The sequence below is a fragment of the Cervus canadensis genome, chromosome 24 (assembly GCF_019320065.1).
Source record: "Cervus canadensis isolate Bull #8, Minnesota chromosome 24, ASM1932006v1, whole genome shotgun sequence".
Taxonomy (NCBI): Eukaryota; Metazoa; Chordata; class Mammalia; order Artiodactyla; family Cervidae; genus Cervus; species Cervus canadensis.
In genome coordinates this window covers 40,856,054-40,879,530 of record NC_057409.1, presented here as the reverse complement: position 1 = coordinate 40,879,530, position 23,477 = coordinate 40,856,054, and the positions used below count along the sequence as shown (strand labels likewise).

Sequence of the window (23,477 nt, the reverse complement as noted above, 5' to 3'; positions counted from 1 at the left end):
GCCCGTGGCACAACTTGTAACGGAGGTGGGTGATTTGTCCTGTGAGAAGACAAGCAGTAAGGTTTCTTAAGTTCCCTAGTTTGGGATATATTGTATTTAATTGGACTCCATGTTAATAGAAGTGTTTGAAGAATCCAATAAAGGAGGTAAAGAGACTGCTTTGGGCAAGTGAGGAGAAAATCCGTCTCGGAGAGAATGTTCTCTTTGTTGCTATTCCTACAGTGTCCTTCGTATCTGCAATTGGTAAACCAGGAGTACAGAGGTGACAAAGTAAAATATAACACGAGAGGTTAAGATTTCACAGGAAAATATTACAAAATTGAGGTTGGAAAGTAAAATAGGAAAAGGACTTTGAAAAGAATGCTAGCAATAAGCTAGGGAAAGTAGAAAAGGAGGTTACACATTTAACATTATGTCACCTAAAGGAAACTTAGCTAAGAGGAATGCAGATACTTGATGTTGCTGCTGTTCAGTCACTAAGTTGTGTCTGATTCTTTGCGACCCCATAGACTGTAGCCCACCAGGCTCCCCTGTCCATGGAATTTTCTAGGCAAGAATACTGGAGTGGGTAGCCGTTTCCTTCTCCAGGGGATCTTCCTGACCCAGGGATCTAACCCGAGTCTCCTGCGTTGTAGGATTCTTTACCGTCTGAGTCACTGGGGAGGCCGGAAAATACTTTATAAACCAGGATTTAAAAGAGAGAGACAGTAGGAAAATAAAAAAAGACAATAGAAAGCAAACACAACAGAAAGAATAAAACAGTTGACACCGATCGGGATGGGGAATACGTGTAACTCTATGGCTGATTCGTATCAATGTATGACAAAACCCACTGAAATGTTGTGAAGTAATTAGCCTCCAACTAATAAAAAAAAAAAGAAAGAAAATGAAATCACTCAAACAAGCAACAAGAGTGAAGCTGGCTGACTTTTTAAAAAGTTATACCCTTGTTAGGAAATGTAAATAGTAAAAGAGAAAGCAGGGAGCCGTTTTCAAAGTGGTCCTACGAAATAAGGCAGCTCCAGTGACTGCGTGCTCTGCGGTGACCTCTGAGGATGAGGAAGCTGCCCTGTGCAGGGGAAGACAGGACTCTTGGGGGGTCTCCCTATCACTGGCTCCCCCACATACCTCTGGGATACCTGAGAGGGCAGGGAGGTGTGCCCTGCAGTAAGCAGCCATCCATCAAGCTGCCAGCCGCCAGCTTCCCCCCTGCTGGCTTCGCACTGGCAGGGAAGCTGTCTGGTCACCTCCATCCCTTTGTGAAACCCACTCTTTGAGAGAAGGACTCACACTTAGCCCAGTGTTCTTCCGGCAGGCAGTCAAGACAAAGTACCTGGCTGATCTCCCCATCATAATCAGCTATTTGGTAGTTGTATCTTTTTACAATCCAAATGTTTAATGTTGATAATGCATACTTAGTTATATTTCAATTAAAATAATAGCTTCCTGAACATAGTAAAGCTGTATTTTGAAAAGGTCTACTTTTTCAGTTTCTGATAGAATGATGTTCACCTAATTAGGCCTACCTGCCTGTCCTCCTTTTCCCCCCACCATCTCTTTCTCTCTTTCTCTTGCACACACCCTATAACTCACACAGGCAGTCCATGGGGAGTAACTCTTCAATTGTATATGTCAGGTTACTCAAAATTCAAGTACCCAGGCTGTGTATTTACAAGCATCCAAACTATATATGAAGGAGATATGCATGCAGGATGTATTAACTGTTTATATCTAATCTTTTTACCCAGAAGGTTTAAGTTGAAAGTCTTCACAGGGTCATTGCTAGGACTGAAGATCTAACAAGCATAGGCAAATATTATAAAGTCATAAAACCTAGTACACACTGTGGGAAACGTATCCGTGGGCAAGACATTGAAGGGCCTTCATTTCCTGTCTCTAACCTTTCAGTCCAGCCTTTGTTCCTCTATTTCTTTTCCTCTCAGCCTCCAGGGACCTGCACTCTCAACGCATCAAACTGGTTGGTTGGCATTTCACAAATGGTGAATTTGCAATTTCCTCCACCCAGGCTTTGTGCTGTTCCCTCTGCCTTGAAGGGCTCCCTGATCCTGCCATCCTATGAAATCATGCTAATTAGGGCTCAGCTTAAATGTCATCTGCCCTCTATACCTTCTTTAACAGCCTCCCAGCAAATGTACAGAGACTCTTCCCCCTCTCTTCCTGTCATGGCATTTTGCTCATTCAGCTATTTCGTCACATGTCAGTGTTTATATTGACTTTCATGTCCATCTGCCCTTCTTACTACTAAATTGATAGGTTCTTAAAAATGGGGGCTGTGTCCTCCATTTTTAATGCAGTGCTTGGCGTGTTATAGGTGCTCAAAAAATGTTCGTTGAAGGTAGGAACAGACGCATGCTACACAGGTTTTTATTCTGCTCTACTGAATGGAATGGAATCTTTCTCTACTCACTGTGGCAGAGTTATGGCTAGGAACATGCCACTTATACATCTCCTTTTGAGTGTGGCTCTGTTTCCTTTTAGCTCAGCTTTCCGTATTTTGAATCTAGGAGGTCTTCTATTTCTTGCATGTTTTTTTTCTATTAATCAACTCTAGCTTGGAGATTTTATAATTGATCATTTTAAAAGCTGTACATCATTGTAAAGAACTGAGATGGCTTTTTTGCTTCTAGGTGTTAGGCTTTGTCCTAAAACATTGATTTTGCTTGACCTCTGGGTGAGGAAGCTGTGTTAATATAAAGTCAGGGTTCTCTAGACGAACAGAACCAATAGGGTGTATGTGTGTGTGTATACACATATACATATATATGTGAAATTTATTATGAGTTGGTTCACATGATGAGAGACTGCAAAGTCCCCAAGCCTTTAGTTGGCAGGCTGTAGACACTAGAAATGGAGAAGGCAATGGCACCCCACTCCAGTACTCTTGCCTGGAAAATCCCATGGATGGAGGAGCCTGGTAGGCTGCAGTCCATGGGGTCTCGAAGAGTCAGACGTGACTGAGCAACTTCACTTTCACTTCTCACTTTCATTCATTGGAGAAGGAAATGGCAACCCACTCCAGTGTTCTTGCCTGGAGAATCCCAGGAACGGGGGAGCCTGGTGGGCTGCCGTCTATGGGGTCACACAGAGTCGGACACGACTGAAGTGACTTAGCAGCAGCAGCAGCAGACCTAGAAAAGCCAATATGTAGTTCCAGCCCAAGTTCCAATGCCTAAGAATCAGGGGAGGAAATGGTATAAATCCCTGCCTGAAAGCTGGCAGGCTCAAGCCCCAAAGAAAGCAGATGTTTCATTCCAAGTATGAAGGGCAGGAAAGACTAATGGCCCAGCTCAAACAGGCAAGAGAGAGGGATTCTTTCAACTCAGTCTTTTTAATTCTATTCAAGACTTCAACAGATTAGCTGAGGCCCACCCGCATTAGAGAGAGCCATCTGCTTTACTCAGTCTTCTGATTCCAGTGTTAATTTCATCCAGAAACACTTTCACAGACACACCCAGAAGTAATGTTTAACAAAATATTTGGGCACCCCATGGCCTAGTCAAGGTGTTACATAAAATCAGCCATCACAGGGCATTGTTCTGCATGTGTATTTTGCCAGTGTTGGCAAGCAGTTGACTTAAGGAAGGAATTCTATTTATAAAAAGCATCATATATTTTGTCAGTGATAATGAATTTATAGTCTTTACAAGAAGTTTATAGTCTCATTTCATAATTGCATTTTAATCATGGGAGAAGTATAGAGTAGAAAAAACAAGCACATGCGTTCTATTCAGACATAGGACAAGGAGTCTCAAATTTAATGATTTTAGGAGCTAGGCAAACTGATAAAAAGTTTAGTATGTTAACTAGACCAAGCCAGAATGGTGGAAACTGTGGTACATAGGAGAACTCAATACCTAGTTTAATAATATGCAAGTCTTTTTAAAGCTGTAACTTCAGTTGAGCCTTTGAGTATAAACCCTTGTTTAGCTATTAACTAGCTGTAAGACTTTCGATATTTATTCAGTTTCTCCAGCACTCAATTATTTTATTAGAATAGATGGCTGATCTACTATCTCAAGATTTTTGTGTGTGTGTTTTACCAGCAAGTAAAGTTTTTGAGGTTATGAAATGATACCTTTGTTGATTTCAAGAGTTGTAACGGGAATTCTAAAGAAAAGTGTCATGCCATCTTCTAAGGCAACATAATCTACTTCCCAGTGACACTGTAATGAATAGGTTTATTAGTTTGTGAAATATCAAGAGGAGAAATGTCCTAATCATAATTTGTATCAAAACCTATTATATATACTCATGTACTTTATTTTTTATTTTTTACTCATGTACTTTATAATGCCATATTTTGAACAAATCTCTTGATAATTAAGTAGCAAGTCTAAATAGGTATTACCAAGTCCGTATTGTCTAAAGCTTGAGGAATGCTTTCTGTTGTAAAATAGAATGACTTTCAGTACATATGTGCTGGTGTGTGTTAATTTTTCTTGTTCAAAGCCTTTTCATATAGTCCTGAAGCCTTCAAACTATAATTTAAATCAGGACAGCCTATGTGGATTTATGGAGTCATTTTCCCTTTGGCTAAAGCTCTCCGTGGTCACAGACCACTAGATTTTAAAAAGGCAGCCGCACCCATCCAAAGACCAACATAAATTTTCAAAGATAGGGAAAATGGTGCCTGCTTATTAAATTAGTGAGGACATAGTATTTGGCAGCAACGTACAAATGATATTTCCCTCAAGTTAGAAGCAAGACTTTTAAAGATGTGTGAGATATGATTCACATTTGTCAAGTTTAGCTACATTAGTTGAAACTAATTTGCATATTACATCATGCACTTACTTTTGACTTCTGTTTGGATTTGACTAGATAAATGGTTCACCTTTGCCAAAAAGCTGTTAGTTATGGACACATTTAAAACAATTTTTCGCTAGTACACAGAGACTGAATGTGAATATTGAAGGGAAAAAAAAGGATGCTGTTTTCTCCCCAGACTCTTCCCCAGTATTCATGCCATGGGGTTTCCTAAGTGCAGTATCAGGCGTTCTCTACTAGTTGCTTGCCTCCACGTTCCATTTATCCTCTTGTTTCATAGAAATTATGGATCTTAGTCCAGTAAAAATAGGGCTTTTTCATTTGGTGATTCATTATTGGAAACCATTTTCACTGACTTTAAGGGCTTCAGGGAAGAAAACATGTTTATCCTTGACAGATCTTGGTACTTTTCCATGTCTCACAGGAACATTTCCAAGTTTTTTTTCTCCTATAAAAACAAAATAAATTATAAGAGTGGAGTCTTTCTAAAGTTGATTAACTGTGCAGACTTTCTAGGGTACTTTCTGAGGAATGCTACACAGCATTTCCAGTCATGAAACCTGTGTGGAAGGATGCTAACAGAAGACAGCATCTCCATTCCATTTCATCCAAACATGCTGTTATGAAATACAGTTTTTACAAGCAGTTTCTATTTGAATTATGTTTTATGGGGCCCCAGAGGATGAGACGGTTAGATTGCATCACCGACTCAATGGACATGAATTTGAGCAAACTCTCCTGGACACAGCAAAGGACAGGGAAGCCTGGCATGCTGCAGTCCATGGGGTCGCAAAGAGTCAGACACGACTTAGAGGCTGAACAACAACAACAAAGGTTATATTAATATTTCTGTGGATGAGAATTATTTCTCCTAGTCCTAATGTCAATACTCTGTGAGTAGAAACTAAGTACAAACCATGAGATAGATGTTATGCTATAATTAGTAACTTCTAAATCCTCGTCAACATCTTTGTTTTTCTGCTAATTTTTCATTTGATGCTTATCACTTGTTATAGTGATATACCTACTAATAACATTATATCTTTTATTTAATAAATATATATATGTGTGTGTATATATGTATACATATATATATATATAAAATGTTGAAGAAAAGTCACATTTTTCAGATATTGGTCTATTGTTATTGTTGCTAAGTCATGTCCACCTCTTTGTGACCATGTGTGTTGCAGCATGCCAGGCTCCTCTGTCCTCCACTATCTCCCAGAGTTTGCTCAAATTCATGTCCATTGAGTCAGTGATACTATCTAACCATCTCATCCTCTGCTCCCACCCTTCTCTTCCTGCCTTCAGTCTTTCTCAGCATCAGGGTCTTTTCCAATGAGTCAACTCTTCGCATCAGGTGGTCAAAGTATTGGAGTTTCAGCTTCAGTATCAGTTCTTCCAGTAGTATTCAGGGTTGATTTCCTTTAGGATTGACTGTTTTGATCTCCTTGCAGTCCAAGGGACTCTCAAGAGTCTTTTCCAGCATAACAATTCGAAAGCATCAATTCTTCGGTGCTCAGCTTTTTTGACGGTCCAACTCTCACATCTGTATGATTCATCCACATACATGACTACTGGAAAAACCATAGCTTTGACTATACAAAACTTTGTCAGCATAGTGACATCACTGCTTTTTAATATGCTGTCTAGGTTTGTTGTAACTTTCTTTCCAAGGAGCAAGTGTCTTTTAATTTCATAGCTGAAAGTATTATAAATCAAGTCTATATTAATAGTCAAATATTCAGTCCAGTATTGCTCTGGGTGGGAATTGTTTGGTCTCTTTACATTGACTTTGTGTCTTTCTAATGAGACAATGTTAAGGTATATTCTTACATTAGGCACATATTTAATCTTTAGATTCTAGATATTATTCAGGATACAAACTGAATTGGGTATTAAAGTATGAATAGGGATTTTGATCAGTAATAAAAATAATGATAATGATAATTGTAATAACAGCTAGGGGCTGGACTTTATTTTTTGTGGCAAAGTACTCTGCAAAGTTGTGTCTCATTTATCAGTAATACAACAACTCAAAAGATAGGCTCAGAATAATGAGGGGATGCTGAAGTTTGATGGGCTTCTGATTTTAGCTTTATCACATACTGGGCAGGTAAGCCATCTAACCTTTCAGTGTCCCCAGTGATTAAAAATTAAAAAAAGTAACTTAGAGACTAACCAACAGAAAATAGCAGCAACCTCTAGAGGGATATGAAAAATACCTGAGATAATACAGTTTGCTATTATATGTTTAAAAATAATAAGTGTTCAATAAATGTCCACTACTATCCTCCTTATTATACAAGATAGATAAACAGTTGAGGCTCAGAGAAACTACATAACTTCCCTACATTTAGAAAGTGGTTTGAATCAGGATTTGAACTCACATAGTGTGGCTCCCTGGTAGCTCAGATGGTAAAGCGTCTGCCTGCAATGCGGGAGACCTGGGTTCGATCCCTGGGTCGGGAAGATCCCCTGGAAAAGGAAATGGCAACCCACTCCAGTATTCATGCCTGGTAAATCCCATGGACTGAGGAGCCTGGTGGGCTATAGTCCATGGGATCACAAAGAGTCAGACACGCCTGAGCGACTTCACTTCACTTCAGTCTGGCTCCAGAGTCTAGATTCCCAACCACTGTGGATTCTGAGAAAGGAATGTATACAGTATTACTTTGATACATTTATTTATTGTAATATGACTGCCATTGTAATGACATTTCTCATGTTACATAGTTATAGTGCTTTCGTTTAAATGAAAAAAAAGAAAAAACATTCCAGCATTTCCCTTTGATTTAAGCTATCTTCCAAGCCAGTATTGCGTTTAAGTGAATAAATATGAACTAGACTTTCAAATGGAAGACTGTTTGAAGAAGAGGGAGTTTACAGAAGAGTTTTTGGCAGAAACCGTGTAATACTTGAGTCTCCCTCCACTCCCAGCCCCACCTACCGCAACACAGGGCCCAAGCAATGTAGTTCCATAAACTATGCTTTCTCACTGCTCTAGACTGATTTGATTCAAGGATTCTGACTTCAACTAGACTATAAACAGATTCAGGACTATAAACAAATGTATAATTCCTGCCAAGGGAAGTAGACATTGCATACCCACTAACCAGCAAATTTTCTCTCCGTTGAGAGAATAATGTGGGGTATCAAATAGCAATCAGGTTATATGGGGAAAATGAAACCAGAACAAGTTTAGAAAGGTCCATGATTCCAGCAGGGCCAACTTTATGGGTACGTGACCCGTGCGGTTGCTCAGGGCCCCATGCTATTGCCATCTTGGAATTCTTTCAATGTTTTGAACAAGGACCCCATACTTTGATTCTGCACTTAGCCCCAGAAGTTACGTACTTGGTCCTAGATTCATGAGTTTAATCATCCCACACTGTAATCCCCAGATCTTACCCATTTCACAATAAGAATATCCTCACTAATGGGACTGCAAATTTGTTTATTCCAGTGGATCCCTTCAACTGGATTATACTTAAAATGACCCTGTTAGTTTATTCACCTCTGACATCATTTTCCTGACTTCTATTAGTATCTTATTGACATACCACTTATTTAGTTTATCTAGATGGTGGATTAAATTTGTCCCAGGTTTATATCTTTAAGTTAATTGTGTGTATTTATAAATAGACCTTTTCATATTTATTTAACAAATTAACTCTCTGAGCATTTTTGTTTCCTGACTCATTAAGAAGTGCCATGCAGTTTCCATGTTGTAGATGAAATGAATGTCATTAAGTTTGAAATTTATTTGAAGGTGGTATTAACTGACAGAACAGATTGGATGACAGAATATAACAGAGAATGTTGGTAAGATAGAGAAATGCAGCTACCTAGCCAGTGGTCATTAGGGCAACATCAGCTTACCTAATACAGTTACGCTTCTAAATAAACAATGAAAAGGAGACTTGGATGAGAGTTAAAGACATGCAAACATTACTTTTTACACATTATTACTGTAAATAATTATTTTCTAGAGTTTTCAATCCTTGGCAAAATTAGGGACAGGGAGACAGTTTACAGGAAAGCAATAAACATAATTGATAACTTGATAGTAGGTGATATAGAAGACATGTTAAAGGATATTAAAGCTAAAAATTTCTCTCTTCCGGGAGATAAAAAAGAAGAGAATTTTAGAGCCTTCAAGTACATAAAAATTCTTAAACAACTTTTATTATTATATATTTTGACATTTTAATAACAGATTAAATATGTGGAATTTCAACATAAGGATTTTACAAAAAATAATGACAGACCTTTGGATTATAAAATCATTGAAATGTTAAAATTTTACTTGTGATTTCTTCATTGTAATAGCTTCTGTCCATCTGTATTTGTTTAGAATATGAATGATGATTTAAAAACCAAAGGCCCATCAATCAAAACATTTCCCCACCTGCTCTCTCTTAAGGGACTATCAAAGTAGTAAATTAAATGAAACCAACATTGTTTTACTACTTGCCCATCATAAAGTATTACTGGTTCCAGGTGAGTACCTATTTACAAGGGAACTTTGAAGATTTAAAGGAAGGTTTTAAGTGAATGGAATGCCAAACAATGAAAAAAAAAAAAAGATAAATTGCCAAAAAGAAAATCTGAAAAGTTAAAAAAGGCAAACAATATATTTAAATAGCTCAGTTATTCTGATAAGAAACAATAATAGGAAAATGAAAAGTAAAAGGTATGAAAAGAGAATCCATTGAAGAAACAAAAATAGCTTATAACAATATTTTCAATATAACTAATAATCAAAAAATTGACCTTAAACAAGAGGATATGATTTTTGTCTGCAAAATCTTCAATGACTGAGAAAATGATAGTACTATGCAAAAATTACCTCTACTTTCATGTATCCAGAATGGCAGAATAAGCTAAATTATAATGTGGCTAATTATGTTATGAACTATCCAGTCATGAATTTTCTTCATTTTGTTTATTTATTTATTTATTTGCAAACTAAAATTAGAGAAGATTGCCTACAAGAAAATGCTAAGTGAAAATACCAGAAAATGTAATTGTGTGCTATATAGTATGGTTTATGTAATGTTAAGGTGTATCTGTCTGTCTGTCTATCTATGTGTGTGTGTGTATATATATATAAATACTTCAAAAAGAAGTCCAGAGGAAAAACACAAACATTTTAGCAGTAGTTTTCTGGAATTTGAGCTGATCCTATGTGTCTTTTCTACTGTGTGTTTGCAGAAGTCTTGGAACCACATCCTTTAAAGTTTTATTTTCCCTCTGTCCCTTTCCCACCACAATCCCCAAGAAATACATAGCACATACACAGTTGGCTGGAGGGCCCTGGTGGAGACTGTGACCCCCCATGCCTTCTTGCCCCGATACTTTTCTTTATCCCTGGAAGTGGCAAGGTGTAAACAAGAGACCCTTGGTTTAGGAAGTATTGGCATGAAGACTGATTTTTGAAATGAAGTTATTGTGGATAGTCATAGCAACCTGGATTTTTGGGGCCAGTTCTCATTTCAAAACTTACATTCCATTTTTGCTGATAAGTAGGCTCGGCACATATTAATTTTTGAGTTAGCAATCAAAGTTTTTATGCCTACGGAATGCATTTTAGATATTTTAGGAAGGCCTTTTGCACTAATGTTAAAATTTTACAACTGACTGACAAAGACCATCTTTCCACAATCAAAGACCTAGGTTGAAACTGCTGCTGGAGGAGGTAACACACCTCCTGTAACTGTAAGCAAGGAGCAAGGACCCCAGGCTTCCTGTCTTCAGGCCCCAATTAACGAGGCATCATTCTTTGTGATTTTAATACACCCACAATCATAATTACAAATCTTGACATTTAGAGGCTCCCAAAGTCAACACCCATCCCAGCAGGGTTGGCCACATTATCATGAGTTAAGGAGATGTAGGGCAATTAGAAGCTAAAGGAAAAGGTTAGCTCTACCACTCAGACAGAAGGCATGCAGTAGTTAAACCCACCTGCGACTGCAGTGTTAATTTTTTTTAAATATTGGCTTTGAAGCCTTGTCACCCATGACAAGGAGGATCTGAGTCTAAGTGGGATGCTTAAGGGGAGTGTTTTCTCGTGCCTCAATCAGACTGCACACTGACCTTTCTGTCGTCTCCACCAGTTGCTTACCTGTCTTGAAATCCCAGAGAAGGTAGAACATCATCGGGCCTGTCATGAGGTCAGTCAGCCAGGGCTCAGGCCAATTTGCTAAATGTGTCTGTTCTAAAGAGTCTGTTCCCTCCCAGCCTGGTGAAATGAAGCACCAACTAATCACCGGCTAATTTTTAGGGAGTTATGACCTTGCTCATATTTGTAGTCCACTCACCACTTTGCCTGGCTTTGGGGTTCTAAGAGCAGGACTATGAAGCTACCTCAGGGGCACATGAAGCTGCTGAAACTTGTGTTTGAGGCTACCAAGGTGACAGGCTAGGGGGTACCTGCCTCAGGCCAGCACTGACCTAGCTTATTTAGAATATTCTGTGTGGTTTGCAACCCCTAAACATATTGCATATAGCTCAAGTACATGCAAAAGACATTCTCTGTTTGAAAATTTTAGGTCTCATTGTTTTTTCTATCAACCTATCAATTCTTTATCTGTCTTCAGAAGGTGGTGGCTTTGCCATTATTCTTCACCAAGGTTTATTATCTAAGAGCACAAAGGTTTCTTTTCTTTTTTTTTTTTTATGAAATAGACTGCTCTATTTGTAGCCAAGTCACATAAATTAAAATACTTGTCAAAATAAATGAATAGTATGTTTGTTATATTCATGACTTAAAATCACATTTGATTGCTTACTCATTAATCCACAAAATTAAGCAATACACCCTGGATTGCAGTCATTAGCACAGATAAGCAGGGTTCTTCTAACAGTCGGATGTGATGGAGAACACTGTACAGTTATGTTTGTTTCAAAACTAGGTATGTTAATGTGCAAATCTGTTTTACAGTTTCTTTGAAGGAATATCAAATAGATAAATGTAGTCCACGAGGAAACAAGATTGGGATTATAATGAACTAAGTGGATTTTAGATGGGTAAATTGTAAGATCAAGTGTTTGATTGAACTTCAAGGATGGGCAGAAACTGTTTTGCCCTGTGTATAGGAGCATGCATGTTAATGGAGGTTACCTTTATTTCCACGTGGATGGACAATTAGGACACAGGGAGGTGGTACCCACACGAAAGTGTTGACAATCCATATAAGAGAAGTTTTGTTCTTCCTCTCAAATATAGCAAGGAATTCAAATAACTCATTTACCTGACCTCCTTCTCCCTGCCATGTACCATAGGAGGAGCATGGCATATCAAGTCAATTGTACTTTCATTCTCTGATCTGTAGAATGGGAAAATGGTGCTTTTCTCACAGGATTTCTTATGACTCTTAAACCATATATGGAAGCTCTTCGAACAGGGCCTAGTGCATGGTGGTGTGTTAGCCATTCAGTCATGTCAGACTCCTTATGACCCCATGGACTGTGGCCTGCCAGCATCCTCTGTCCATGGGATGCTTCAGACTTGAATATTGGAGTAGGTAGCCATTCCCTTCTCCAGGGCATTCTTGTGACCCAGGGATGGAATCCAGGTGCAGGCAGATTCTTTACCATCTGAGCCAGCAGGGAAACCAGTCAGGAATACTGGAGTGGGCTTCCATCTGCCTTCTCCAGGGAATCTTCCTGACCTAGGGATTGAACCAGCGTCTCCTCTGTCTCCTGGACTGCAGGCAGATTCATTCATTGCCTGCTGAGCTATCAAGGAAGACCACCTGCATAGTGAGGGCTATAAAATATTTGTTAAATGTATTTTAAATGATGTGACCCATAGTCTCAAGTAGCTTGCAGTTTGCTTTTAGATAGAGGCTGATAAGTCAAGGATCTTTGTATCATGTGACTAGTGGTGATGAGACAAGGACACAATATTATAGAAATATCACAGACCTGGTGGAAGGTCTCATATGGGAGGCTTGAAATTCATTTTGAAAGCCATGAGAATATATAATGAAAAAAAAAAAAAAAAGCTGCAGTAGACCATTCCAGATCTGTGTGATGGAAGACTTCTCTGGCAGAAGTGTTGTGGGTAAATGTCAGGGGACTGGTCTGGAACTCAGAAGTGGATTGGGGCCCTGGCAATGGATATGCAAATACCTGGCCAGAGGCAGCATGGCATTTTGTTGTAATGGGATAAGCCCTGCAGAGGGCTAGCACCTTACATTTCAGCAAGTGGCTACCTCCAGGGATCTATTGACATACGTATCTCTGATGGCCGTGGTAGCACTGGATCTTGACTAAGAGACTGCCGAACTATATTTCTGAGACAGTTACAGCTTTGGTTTGGCTACAGAAATGAAATAATAGTGTCAGTGTTACAACATTGTAAATAATGTATATGCTTTATATGACAAAATATTTTCCATATGCCATTATTTTATTTTTTCTGGTGCCAGATAGAATAACTCGTTTCAGATAGAATAATCTTTCAAAAATGCAGATTAAATATGTGTGATTTAGATGAAAATAACTTGAAGAGAAAGTCATTTATGTGTTTATGTGTGCACGTTTTAAAACAACCCAGGTTGTATCTTCATTTCTAATAATGTGCACTCTCCCAAGATTGTCAGAGTCCTTGGGATTGGATAACATTAGTGAACCATCTAGTGATTGGCTGGGTAAATGGCGAGCAAAGCCATCCAGTGGATTGGCATCACCCAACAAATTTAACCTAAGTATTTTCCACTTTCTTTGTCTGTTATTTTTAATATGTATAATTCAGAGGCTGTGTAAATATTACTGACAAGACAGGTATATTGAATTTTTTTACATTTCTGACCCATCTGACATCCTGATGGTGATTGAGACTTTCTCCTGGTTTTTGTGGCCGTTTGCTCTTTCTATAGCTGCTTGCAGGTTGTCTAAGGTTAGGGTGTGGTGACTGCCCGCTGACCTCCACTGAGACCCTTTGCCTGACCACTGCTATGGAGGGTGAAGGGCTCAGAGGAAGGGGCTTCGCAGGCTTCCCTTGTGTGTATTAGATATGAGTACTGAATGGTGTTTCATGAATGGTGAGCTGTTATTACTAAGGAAAATAAAGAATGCCACAAAACAAAGGCAAGATTCTCTTAAACTTGTCAGTAGTAACACCGTCTTGGAAATCTTGATTCAAGGAAGTTATAAGAAAAATATGATTCAGTATAAAATGTGTTTAATGTATACCTGACTTTTTAGTAACTTACTACATAATTAGAGTAAGCAAATGTATTTTTGGCTGATATATGAGTGACTTTATTTAGGCACATTTTTGTTATTTTCTTTAGAATGAAACTTAAAGCTGTAAAGTTTATAAAGTTCTCTATTATTGATTTTCAGTTTGGAGAGGAAATGAAAATTGGTTTTATCTCATTTACTGATTGTCGATTGAAGTTTCTGAGAATCAGAGCTGTTACATACTTCCTCTGAGGTTGCTAGACCTCATAGTAGCATCTGATGAAGATGCTAATGTGAGCCTGTTAATTTTTAAAATCCAGATTAAATGCATTTAGTTGGCTGTCAAAATTCCTATGAAGGAAAAAGATCCATTTTCAAACTTTTGTTTCAAGTGGCATAAAATTAGCTCAATAGCCAGTTGTTATTTAGTTACAAGCAGATGCATACATTTAAATGAATTCTGCAGTTTCACTCTCTTCCCAAAGGTGATAATGTGTTTTCCTCTACTTGTGAAATTGTTGTAATTTCACAGTCTTACTTAGATTTAATTGTGTTTATTAAGATTTGAGACAAATGATTCCAATTTTATTTTGTAGGATGCTGGCTTTGTTCTTTGTCTTTTAACTCCACTTGACAGTTGTTGGGAACATGGAATATGTATGAAACGGTTAAAAAAAAAAAGTAGTATGTTGTTAAATTCAACAGTTGAACTCAACTCAATATGGCAAATAAGCCTTTCTTAGAAGTACGTTAGTTCATTTGACATGTTATAAAATAGTCACGTATTTCTCAATGTAATTACTAATCCGAAAAATACTTTTGTAAATATAGTTTATTATGTTCTGTGAGAATTTAGATCACTTTTTTATTCTCTATGTAGGCAATAATATCATCAGGTTATAAAAACTCAGGCTATAAAAGTGACAGAATGGTATAGGCTGACGACAGAGCAAACCACATCATGAATATTGAGGGACTCTGTTATAAATGCACTTGGTGACATTTATTATTAAAATATTTACTTGTCAGTGTAGAAACTAAAGGCATGGGTATATTGCTTCGAGTTATGGTAAAAATAGAACAGAGCACAAGCCGTGTACTGCTTGGTGGAGGAACTGCACCGCATGTCTGAAGGTTGTGTGTTTCTGTGTGATGAAGACCAAGGAAAAAAGGAACACAAAAATTGCCTATTTGATGTGTTTGATCTCGATATTTTCTCTGTTCCTCTGTCAATCCTGTGATGAAGAGATTAAAGAGAAGCAACAAAGTAAAAGCAGAATAGGAATAAACAAGTCAAGTGGGACTCAGTCTGGGAGTCAGGGAACGCTAGCTACGGGAGGAAAAGGAATCAACATTGAACCTTTCATTGTGTACTAGGCTCTGTGCTAAGCATTTAGGCATGTCAGGGATGTCATCAAGGGCGGTAATATTCTACCTCCACCCACCACCCCACTCACTCCCAAAACACACCTGTGCATGCACACACACAGCTTTACCTTGTTTGAGTATAAAAATAGGTCTGAGTCCTTGAAGAGATATCGATGATGTGAGATTGTGAAGAGCACGTGGCTCTTTTGATCATGTCTGTTATTCCAGGTCATGGATATTGTAAATTACCCAAAGCTGTTTTATTTCCTTTTGATCTTTGAGGTAGTTGTTGTTGTTGTTGATTTTTATAATACTTTGACCTTTACAAGTTAAATATGAAAAAAGATTGAACTGTGTTTTTAAAAGAAATCTTATGCGTGATATATTTTCTAGGCAAATTCTAGTTTCAGATGTTCCTTCCTGATACCCACTGGGGAAGGAGTAGTCAGGGGATAAATGTGGTTACCAAAACTAAGCCTAGTCTTTAATTGGGAACACATCATCATTAGCAGTTGAGATGTAGTTATTAAAAAAAAAATGTGCATACCACATTAATGGGTCTATTTCCATGTGTTTTCCTCAGTTCATTTTAGAAGGTAGGTATTTGCCTGAGAAATACACTCCAGTTTGACCTCTCAAAAACAGGTGCAAAACACATGAGATCATTGCCTTATTGTGTGCATGTGTGCTAATTCGCTTCAGTTGTGTACAACCCTTTGGGACCCTATGGACTGTAGCCCACCAGTCTCTACTGTCCATGGGATTCCCCAGGCAAGAATACTGGATTGGGTTGCCATGCCCTCCTCCAGGAGATCTTCTCAACCCAGGGATCGAACCTGTGGCTCCTTCATTGCAGGCGGATTCTTTACTGCCCAGCCACGAGGGGAAGTCCTCGCCTTAGTATTGCTGGCAATTAAAGAGAAAATCTTTTCCTGTTAGGCCAAACATGGAAAGCTGGTAAATATTTACATGAATTTGTAAAATAAAAGCTGAGTGCTTCAGTTTTGAGCTTAATGGCAGTTCAAGCTGTTCTTCCACTCCCCTGGAGATTTATTCACATTTGTTCTTAAGCTACTTCTTGGGACACATTGAGAAGCTTCACACCAGACAAAGTTGCCTATTAGAAGAAATCAGACAAGGGCATGTCTGGGGCCGCACTGCTAACCCTGCCCATCTCTCCATCCACATCCACCTTAGTTCAAACTTCCACTCCTTCAGAAACCAAATCAGCAGATTTTCCCTTTCAAAAATGAGCATGAAAAGGAAAGAGAAGACACATGATCTCCATTTCTCGAACAGAAGCAATTTCCCCTGGTGTTGACTAGAAAATAAGGAATGTCTGCTCCATAATAACAAAACAGAGACAACAATAATAATGGTGAGAATGCATTGAGCGTCATATGGGTTTATATTGGTCATTTATACTCGTTCACTAATAAATAATTTTAGTGTTCTAAAAGCACATGAAAAATATAGCTGCCTTTCATTGCTATATTAGGTATCATTTTTTTTTTTTTTGCTTCATTTCACTCATTTTAACAAATATATGTTGGGTGCCTATTATGTCTAACTAACTTTTCTAGGCTATGGAGTACAGCAAACAGCAAAACTGACAAAAATCATTGTCTTCTCTGAGCTTACAATCTGGCAAAGTTTTCCTAGGGAGTTTTACAGGGAGATGGGCAATAAATAAGACAAATACAAAAAGACATAGCATTGAGGGGTGACAAATGCTATGAAGAAAAATGAAGGGAGTGTGCGAGGTGTGGGAGTGGATTTCAATTTAGATAGTGTGGCCGGTGAAAGCCTGCCATTTCAATAAAGATGTGAAGGATCGAGGAAAAAGACATGCAGGTATCTGGTGGAAGACTGTCTCCAGGAGAGAGAAGAGCAAACATAAAGACACAGAGAGGGATAAAGAAGAGGGCAGAGCAGGAGAGAATCCTGAGAACAAGGGAGAGATGAGAGGTCAGAACCTTCACTGGGAGCTCGTTACCATGCAGGGCATTGGAAGGACTTGGGCTTCATTCCAGGTGAGGTGGAAAGGTTCTGATCAGAGGAGAGATGCAATCCACCTTATGTTTGAGCCAGGTCATGCTGGCTGCCATGTTGAAAATGGATGGAAAGGGAGCATGTGTGGAAAGAAGGAGCCGGGTCAGGAAGCCCTTGCAGTATCCCATAGGAGAGGCTGTGATCTGGGTCCAAAGAGGTGACAGTGAAGGTGGTGAGAAGTGGTCAAGCTCTGGGTGTATTTTAACATTTATTGACAAATTGGATGTGTGTGAGGTGTATGAGAGATAATGAGAAAGGGAAGGGAAGTGGGATTAAGGATTACTCAGTCTTCATATTCAGTTCAGTTCAGTTCAGTCACTCAGTCGTGTCCGACTCTTTGCGACCCCATGGACTGCAGCACGCCAGGCCTCCCTGTCCATCACCAACTCCCGGAGCTTACTCAGACTCCTGTCCTCATGGTAGGTTAGGCAATCGACCACATGAGGCTGCAGTTCAGGAAGAAGCTCTGGGTTGGAGATTTAAGTGTGAGATTTACCAGCATACTCTTATATCTTTGCTATGAGACAAATGTAATCACCATGCAAATTTAGGGGTAGCCTTTTTAACGTTTTTAGAGATGAGGAAAAGGAAGCTGAATGAAAGGGCTGGGGTATTGAGGATAAACCTGAGAAAAAGTGGTATCCTGGAAGGCAAGTGAAGAAAGTCATTTAAAAAGGAAGCAATAATCAACTGTGTCCTAAAATCAAACCAGAGACATGACTTTGAATTTAGCACTGTAGAGATTGTCTTTGATCTTGATAAGAGTGGTTTCAGCGGAAGAGAAGGGTGAGAGCTTGGCTGGAGTGGCCTCAGGAAAAGAATGGGAGGGGGGAGATTGGAGACTGCTCTGTGGACAACTTTCAAATTCTGCTTTAGATGGAAAGTGAGGAATAGGGTGGTATCTGTAGGGGTGAGTCCTGAAAAGGCTGTTTTGTTTTTTTGATGGGAAAGTTAATAGCATATTTGTAGACTGACCTTCTTGTGTGTATCTGGGGATTAGATGCCTAAATGCTGAGAGAGATCTGCAGGGATGGGAGTTTTGATTGGAAGTCAAGTCTGTTTGAACATATCATTCTGGACCATGGGGTGTTAGGGAAATGTCAGTGCTGGACTGGATGACATGAGAATACTGGCATCGCAGAAGGAGGGCAGACGGGGCCCCAGAAGATGGATCAAGCAGCCGAAGAGGAAGGTCTCCAAATCAAATACTGCCTACTTGCATTCTGCATAAAGTGTAGATTACTGTAGTCTCGATGGAATTGGTGCAAAAATCTTCCACATGCCACAGAAATTTAGTGTAAATGGAATCTTTACAGAATTGTTTTTAATAAAAATATAAATCACCTTTTAATGTTCAAGTCATCTCTGTGGGAAAAGTCATTTTGAATGGGTTCAATGGTGGAGGAAGGCCTTTTTCATGAACTGGATAATTTGAAGGTCAGTCTGCCTTCTGTTGAGGACTAGAACAGTGGTGTATATTAATTAACGTATCTCTGTAATACTGTCACCAGGAACTGGGTCACCAGTCATGTAGGTGTTCTGATGAATCAAGCAATCCAGCTAACAAAGACCTACAACATAGAGTTTAAACTGATTATCAATGTGGAAGCAAGTCTAAAATGGGGTGTATTGTAGCTGTTGAGATGAAGACTGGATGGAGGGTCTCTTATCAGCCAGCACCTGTAGTGCCAGTGGCTTTGTCTGGATGCCACAGATTCAGCAACTGATTCTCTTCTTTCCAGGAGGAGAGACTTTATTTCACCCATTCATACAGACATCCAGAGGAGGTTTTGCACAGATAATTCCTGTCAATCATGGGATTGGGAGACAGACTAAGCAATTAATTAATCAGAGAGTTGATGAGAGTTGGGGAGCCTCCAGGTCTCACTGTTATCATCTTTGAGAAAGCCATGTGTTGCCTGTATCTCTAAAGAGTCGAATACACATTCTTCAGGGCATAGCATCATCCTGGACAAACCGCAGATGTTTCATAAGGCAGCCTCTCTTCTTACAGCTTTCATTTCAGAAAATGCTTACAGTGTGGTCTGAATCGGTGGAATGGCCCCTACTACAAATTACTGTTTGTCACTTTGGGAAACAAAATCTCTTCTCTATCCTGTGGTCCCACCAGGCAAACAGGTATAGAATTGTTACTGTGTATGCTGTGACCTAGTGTGGATATAATAATAATATGGAAAACAGTGAAGAAGCTTAAGGAGAGGTGGTTATGTAAGAGGCATAGATAATGATTGATTTAAGAGTTACCGATTTGAAGCTTTTGGATTACACTACTGATTGGTATTCTGTGTCTCTTTTCCCCATCACTTCAGGTGCATAGGATACGCTAAGACTTAAGGGTATAGCAAGAAGAAAAACTTACGCAAAACTGTTTGTAGTACCAGTAAAATAAGCCACTTTGCCTTGTTGATTAATGTATTAAAATGAATATTACAAGTATGTGATAGAATTCACCAACATGCAAAACTTGAAATCATGTCACCAAAATAGTGATGAAAATAGCACTTCTATCACAGTTTAAAAGTTGGTTTTATTTTTCTTTTCAGGATTTAAAGCGTTAAACTCTTCATTTTGGCCAGATGATTAGAAAGATATAGTTCTCCTGATTATTTTTATACTAGAATAATCTTTCATTATTAATCCATTTAAGTCTTACCTCAAATCGGTTCATCAGTGCTACCAATTAAAAATAGAAAATGTATGTGCTCAATTTCAAGAATTAAAAATAATGCCTTGGGAGTAGCATTTTTTTCCTGTGGTGAGAGGATTGTTGGGTTTTCCAATTAAAGAAGTCTCCATACTGGAAATGAGTAGTCAATTATGAAAATTATTTTTGAATAGCCAATTTGCATATCCCTAATTGTATTCATTTCTTTTGAAAGACTGAACTTGAATTTATGATGTTTTGATTGGTTAACCCTGAACTGGTGTTATTAATACTATTGCCAACAAGATTCCCTTATGAATGGGGCTTTGAATGCCTTACCTGAAAAATGTTTGAATGATAAGCAGGTTTGTTTTATTTAATGAATGAAAATACCTAAAGATTTACCAGCAGTTTTCTAGATTTGCATTTTGTAGACTGCGTTTTATTGGCTTGACAGTAACTTGCCTGAGCCACCTACTGCACTCCCATTTGGACTTTTCCACATCAGCTTTGGGCTTTCCCACTTGTCCAATGAGAGACCTTGGGAAGTTTCTACCATGGTGCTGTTTGCTGGCCAAAACTGTAGATTCAGTAGGGGCTGTCTTTGCCATTTATCCAGCAATGTTTGCACAATTACTTGATTATTGAATGTTGCCCTTATTGTAAAATAAATGACTTGGAGACTGACAATTGTTGGTTTTTATAGTAATGCTGAGACACCTAGTTCTTATATGAAATAAATTTGAGATGAAGATCGGGATAATTAAAGTCCTGATGTTTAGTTTCATTGGACTTAAGCCAGTCAACATGGAGTTAGTCATGAAGGAAAAGACCAAAATTACAGGCATGAGAACAAATGGGAAAACTACGTGTACAAGATAAGCACAGATTGTGTATAACATACACATGTATGTATGACTCTGCTTATTATGGTTGTGTCTAAAAGGACAATTAACAGTTTCACCATGTCTTTAGCTCTTTGACATTGGAATGTTCTCTTCTACCTTGTAAGTCTGTTGTTCACATTCTGCATATTCAGCTTTCATGTTTGACAATATTCTTAAAAGAGAGATGCTAATGTCCTGTTAGGCACATTAGAAAAGAAAGTGAGGGGAGGAGTGGGCCATTTCATTCCTTCCAGAAGTTTAACCAAAACTGGATCTCTATTCCAGGAATATACAAACTGTTAATTATTTCCTGACCGTGACCCCTTCAGACATGATATTGAATTAAGAGTTGTGATACAGTAACATCAAAGTTTTCAGTTTTAAGAGGTCTTTAAAAAAAAAAAAAAGGAAATAAAGATGACAACCAGCTAGATAGTGTCCATGTGATATGCGTGTCCTACAAAGTAATTAGTGTTACTGCATTTGTTTGTAGCTGATTGCTGTGTTTGACGAGCAAGAACCACTCCACAAGATTGAGGGCCCCAGTGGAAACCCCGCGAGCCGGCAGAGCCCAGATGCTTTTGAGACGGAAGTGGCTGCCCAACTGGCTGCATTCAAGCCAGTCGGTGGGGAAATTGAAGTAACCCCTTCTGCTCTGAAATTAGGTAGGTGTATTTTTTAAGTCATCTGCTTTTCATCTGGTTGAAATACATCATCTTGCTGTCTATGAGTTGCTTCCACTTTATGATTGACCCTGTTAATGTTTGCCTTTAAATGTGGACTGTCTTTCTCTAAATTATTTTTTACATAGATCTTTGCAGCTGCTGATGCTCAGACAATGGATGCAGTTTCTTCTTGAATTGCAGGTGAATCTGAATTGCATATCCTTGAACTGATAGGGGAGGAGTTAGACTGTAAATGAGGAGCTTCATCGATAGCATATGTGTGCTATGTGTACTGAGTCGCTCAGTCATGTCCGACTCTTTGTGACCCCATGGACTGTAGCCCCCCAAGCTCCTCGTCCAAGGGATTCTCTAGGCATGAATACTGGAGTGGGTTGCCATTGCCCTCCTCCAGGGGATCTTTCCAACCCAGGGATCAAACCCAGGTCTCCTGCATTTCAGGCAGATTCTTTACTGTCTGAGCCAACAGGGAAGCCCATAGCATATGAGGACCACTTAAATGTTTTTAAAAGTCCCTGAAAAAAAGTCACTTGGAAAAAAAACTAAGTGTTATCAAGGATTCCAGGCTAGAGATAAAAGATCACTTTCTGTTTTAGCCACTTTCTTCTCCACCAACTGTGTATCTCAAGATTTGGGGAGAAACATTTTGAAGTTAGTTTTTTATTTCTGTCCTACTGATTTATTCCAGGCAAGTGATTCTGTTCAGAATGCTCATTTGTTACATTTGTTTTGAAGGTGTTGGTAGAAAGAGAAAATAAACATTCTTCTAAAATTTTAGTGAATTTCTAACTCCAAGATAAATAATGTCAATTGTGGTAATATCTCTTAAAGATAATTTTAGGTCAGTTTAAAGCATAAAGTTTTGAAAATCCACTAATATTGTGTTACTTAAAACCACTTTTTATTTGTATTGAATGTATGCATACATTTTGCGAACACTCCAAGCACCGGTTATAGGTTAATTCTAAAGCTAAAACAGAGGTTGTTTTTATGCAAAGCATATGCTCAAAATTGTAAAGACTGTGCATAGTGTAATTTTTGCCATTTGAAACAAAATATATTGTAAAGTTTATTTTACATGCCAGGATACTGAGTATCTATATATTTTGTACTGATTTTCTGGAAAGCATCTATAGTACCCCTTTTAAAATAAACCGAGTGGAAATGAATGACCTGTCATCTTCATAATTTCCCTCTATCTTTTGGAAACCAAGCTAGCAGAGCAGTTTCTGCTGGACTGCAGACATTGAAGGGCTTAGTGGCAGCTTCTTTTCATCTGGAGCAAGGTTTGTGGCTTCAGCAACCTCACAGCCCTATCGTTCATTTGCATAATGGATGCCTTTTTATCCATTATGCAAATAGTATGGGAGGGAAATTAGGCAATAAGGGAAGACGAAAGGAGAAAATTGCTCTTGCTTGTTTTAATATTCTATTTATAAGCAAGCTCTGTGGTCTTCAAAAGTCTCAACCTCAGAGTACTGCCTGTGCCTGAGAATTTGTTTTTTCACCTTTCTCTTATGAGCTTTCTCAGGTTAAAAAAAAAAGTTATTTTTCTTTAGCTTTTTTAGCTTCTTTTATTGAACCATCTGAGCAATACAATGTTCAATGTAGAAAGAAAAGCAAGTTGAAATTCCATATCTTTGAAAGTGGACTTTCTGCTTCTTCTATACTCATTTTGGATCAGACACAGAGAATAATATCTATTCAGTGGTAATTATATTCTAGGCACAGACCTCAAGGCAATGCACCAAGTATTCTAAATCCTGTACTCTGACAACTTATTCCAGCCTCAGGATACTCAGTTGGGTTCTATTATCTCCCTTATTTAAGAGA

The 23,477-nt window shown here is 38.6% G+C and overlaps 1 protein-coding gene across 2 annotated transcripts in view; it reads left to right on the top strand.

The window, feature by feature from the left end:
• The window catches only part of PARD3B (par-3 family cell polarity regulator beta), a 1,123,961-nt gene that overhangs the window by 455,207 nt on the left and 645,277 nt on the right, over window positions 1-23,477 (top strand). For both annotated transcript variants that reach the window (XM_043445039.1, XM_043445040.1), the window contains exon 3: window positions 21,455-21,626. In XM_043445039.1, the coding sequence (XP_043300974.1) occupies window positions 21,455-21,626 (172 nt within the window). The remainder of the gene's footprint in view (window positions 1-21,454; window positions 21,627-23,477) is intronic.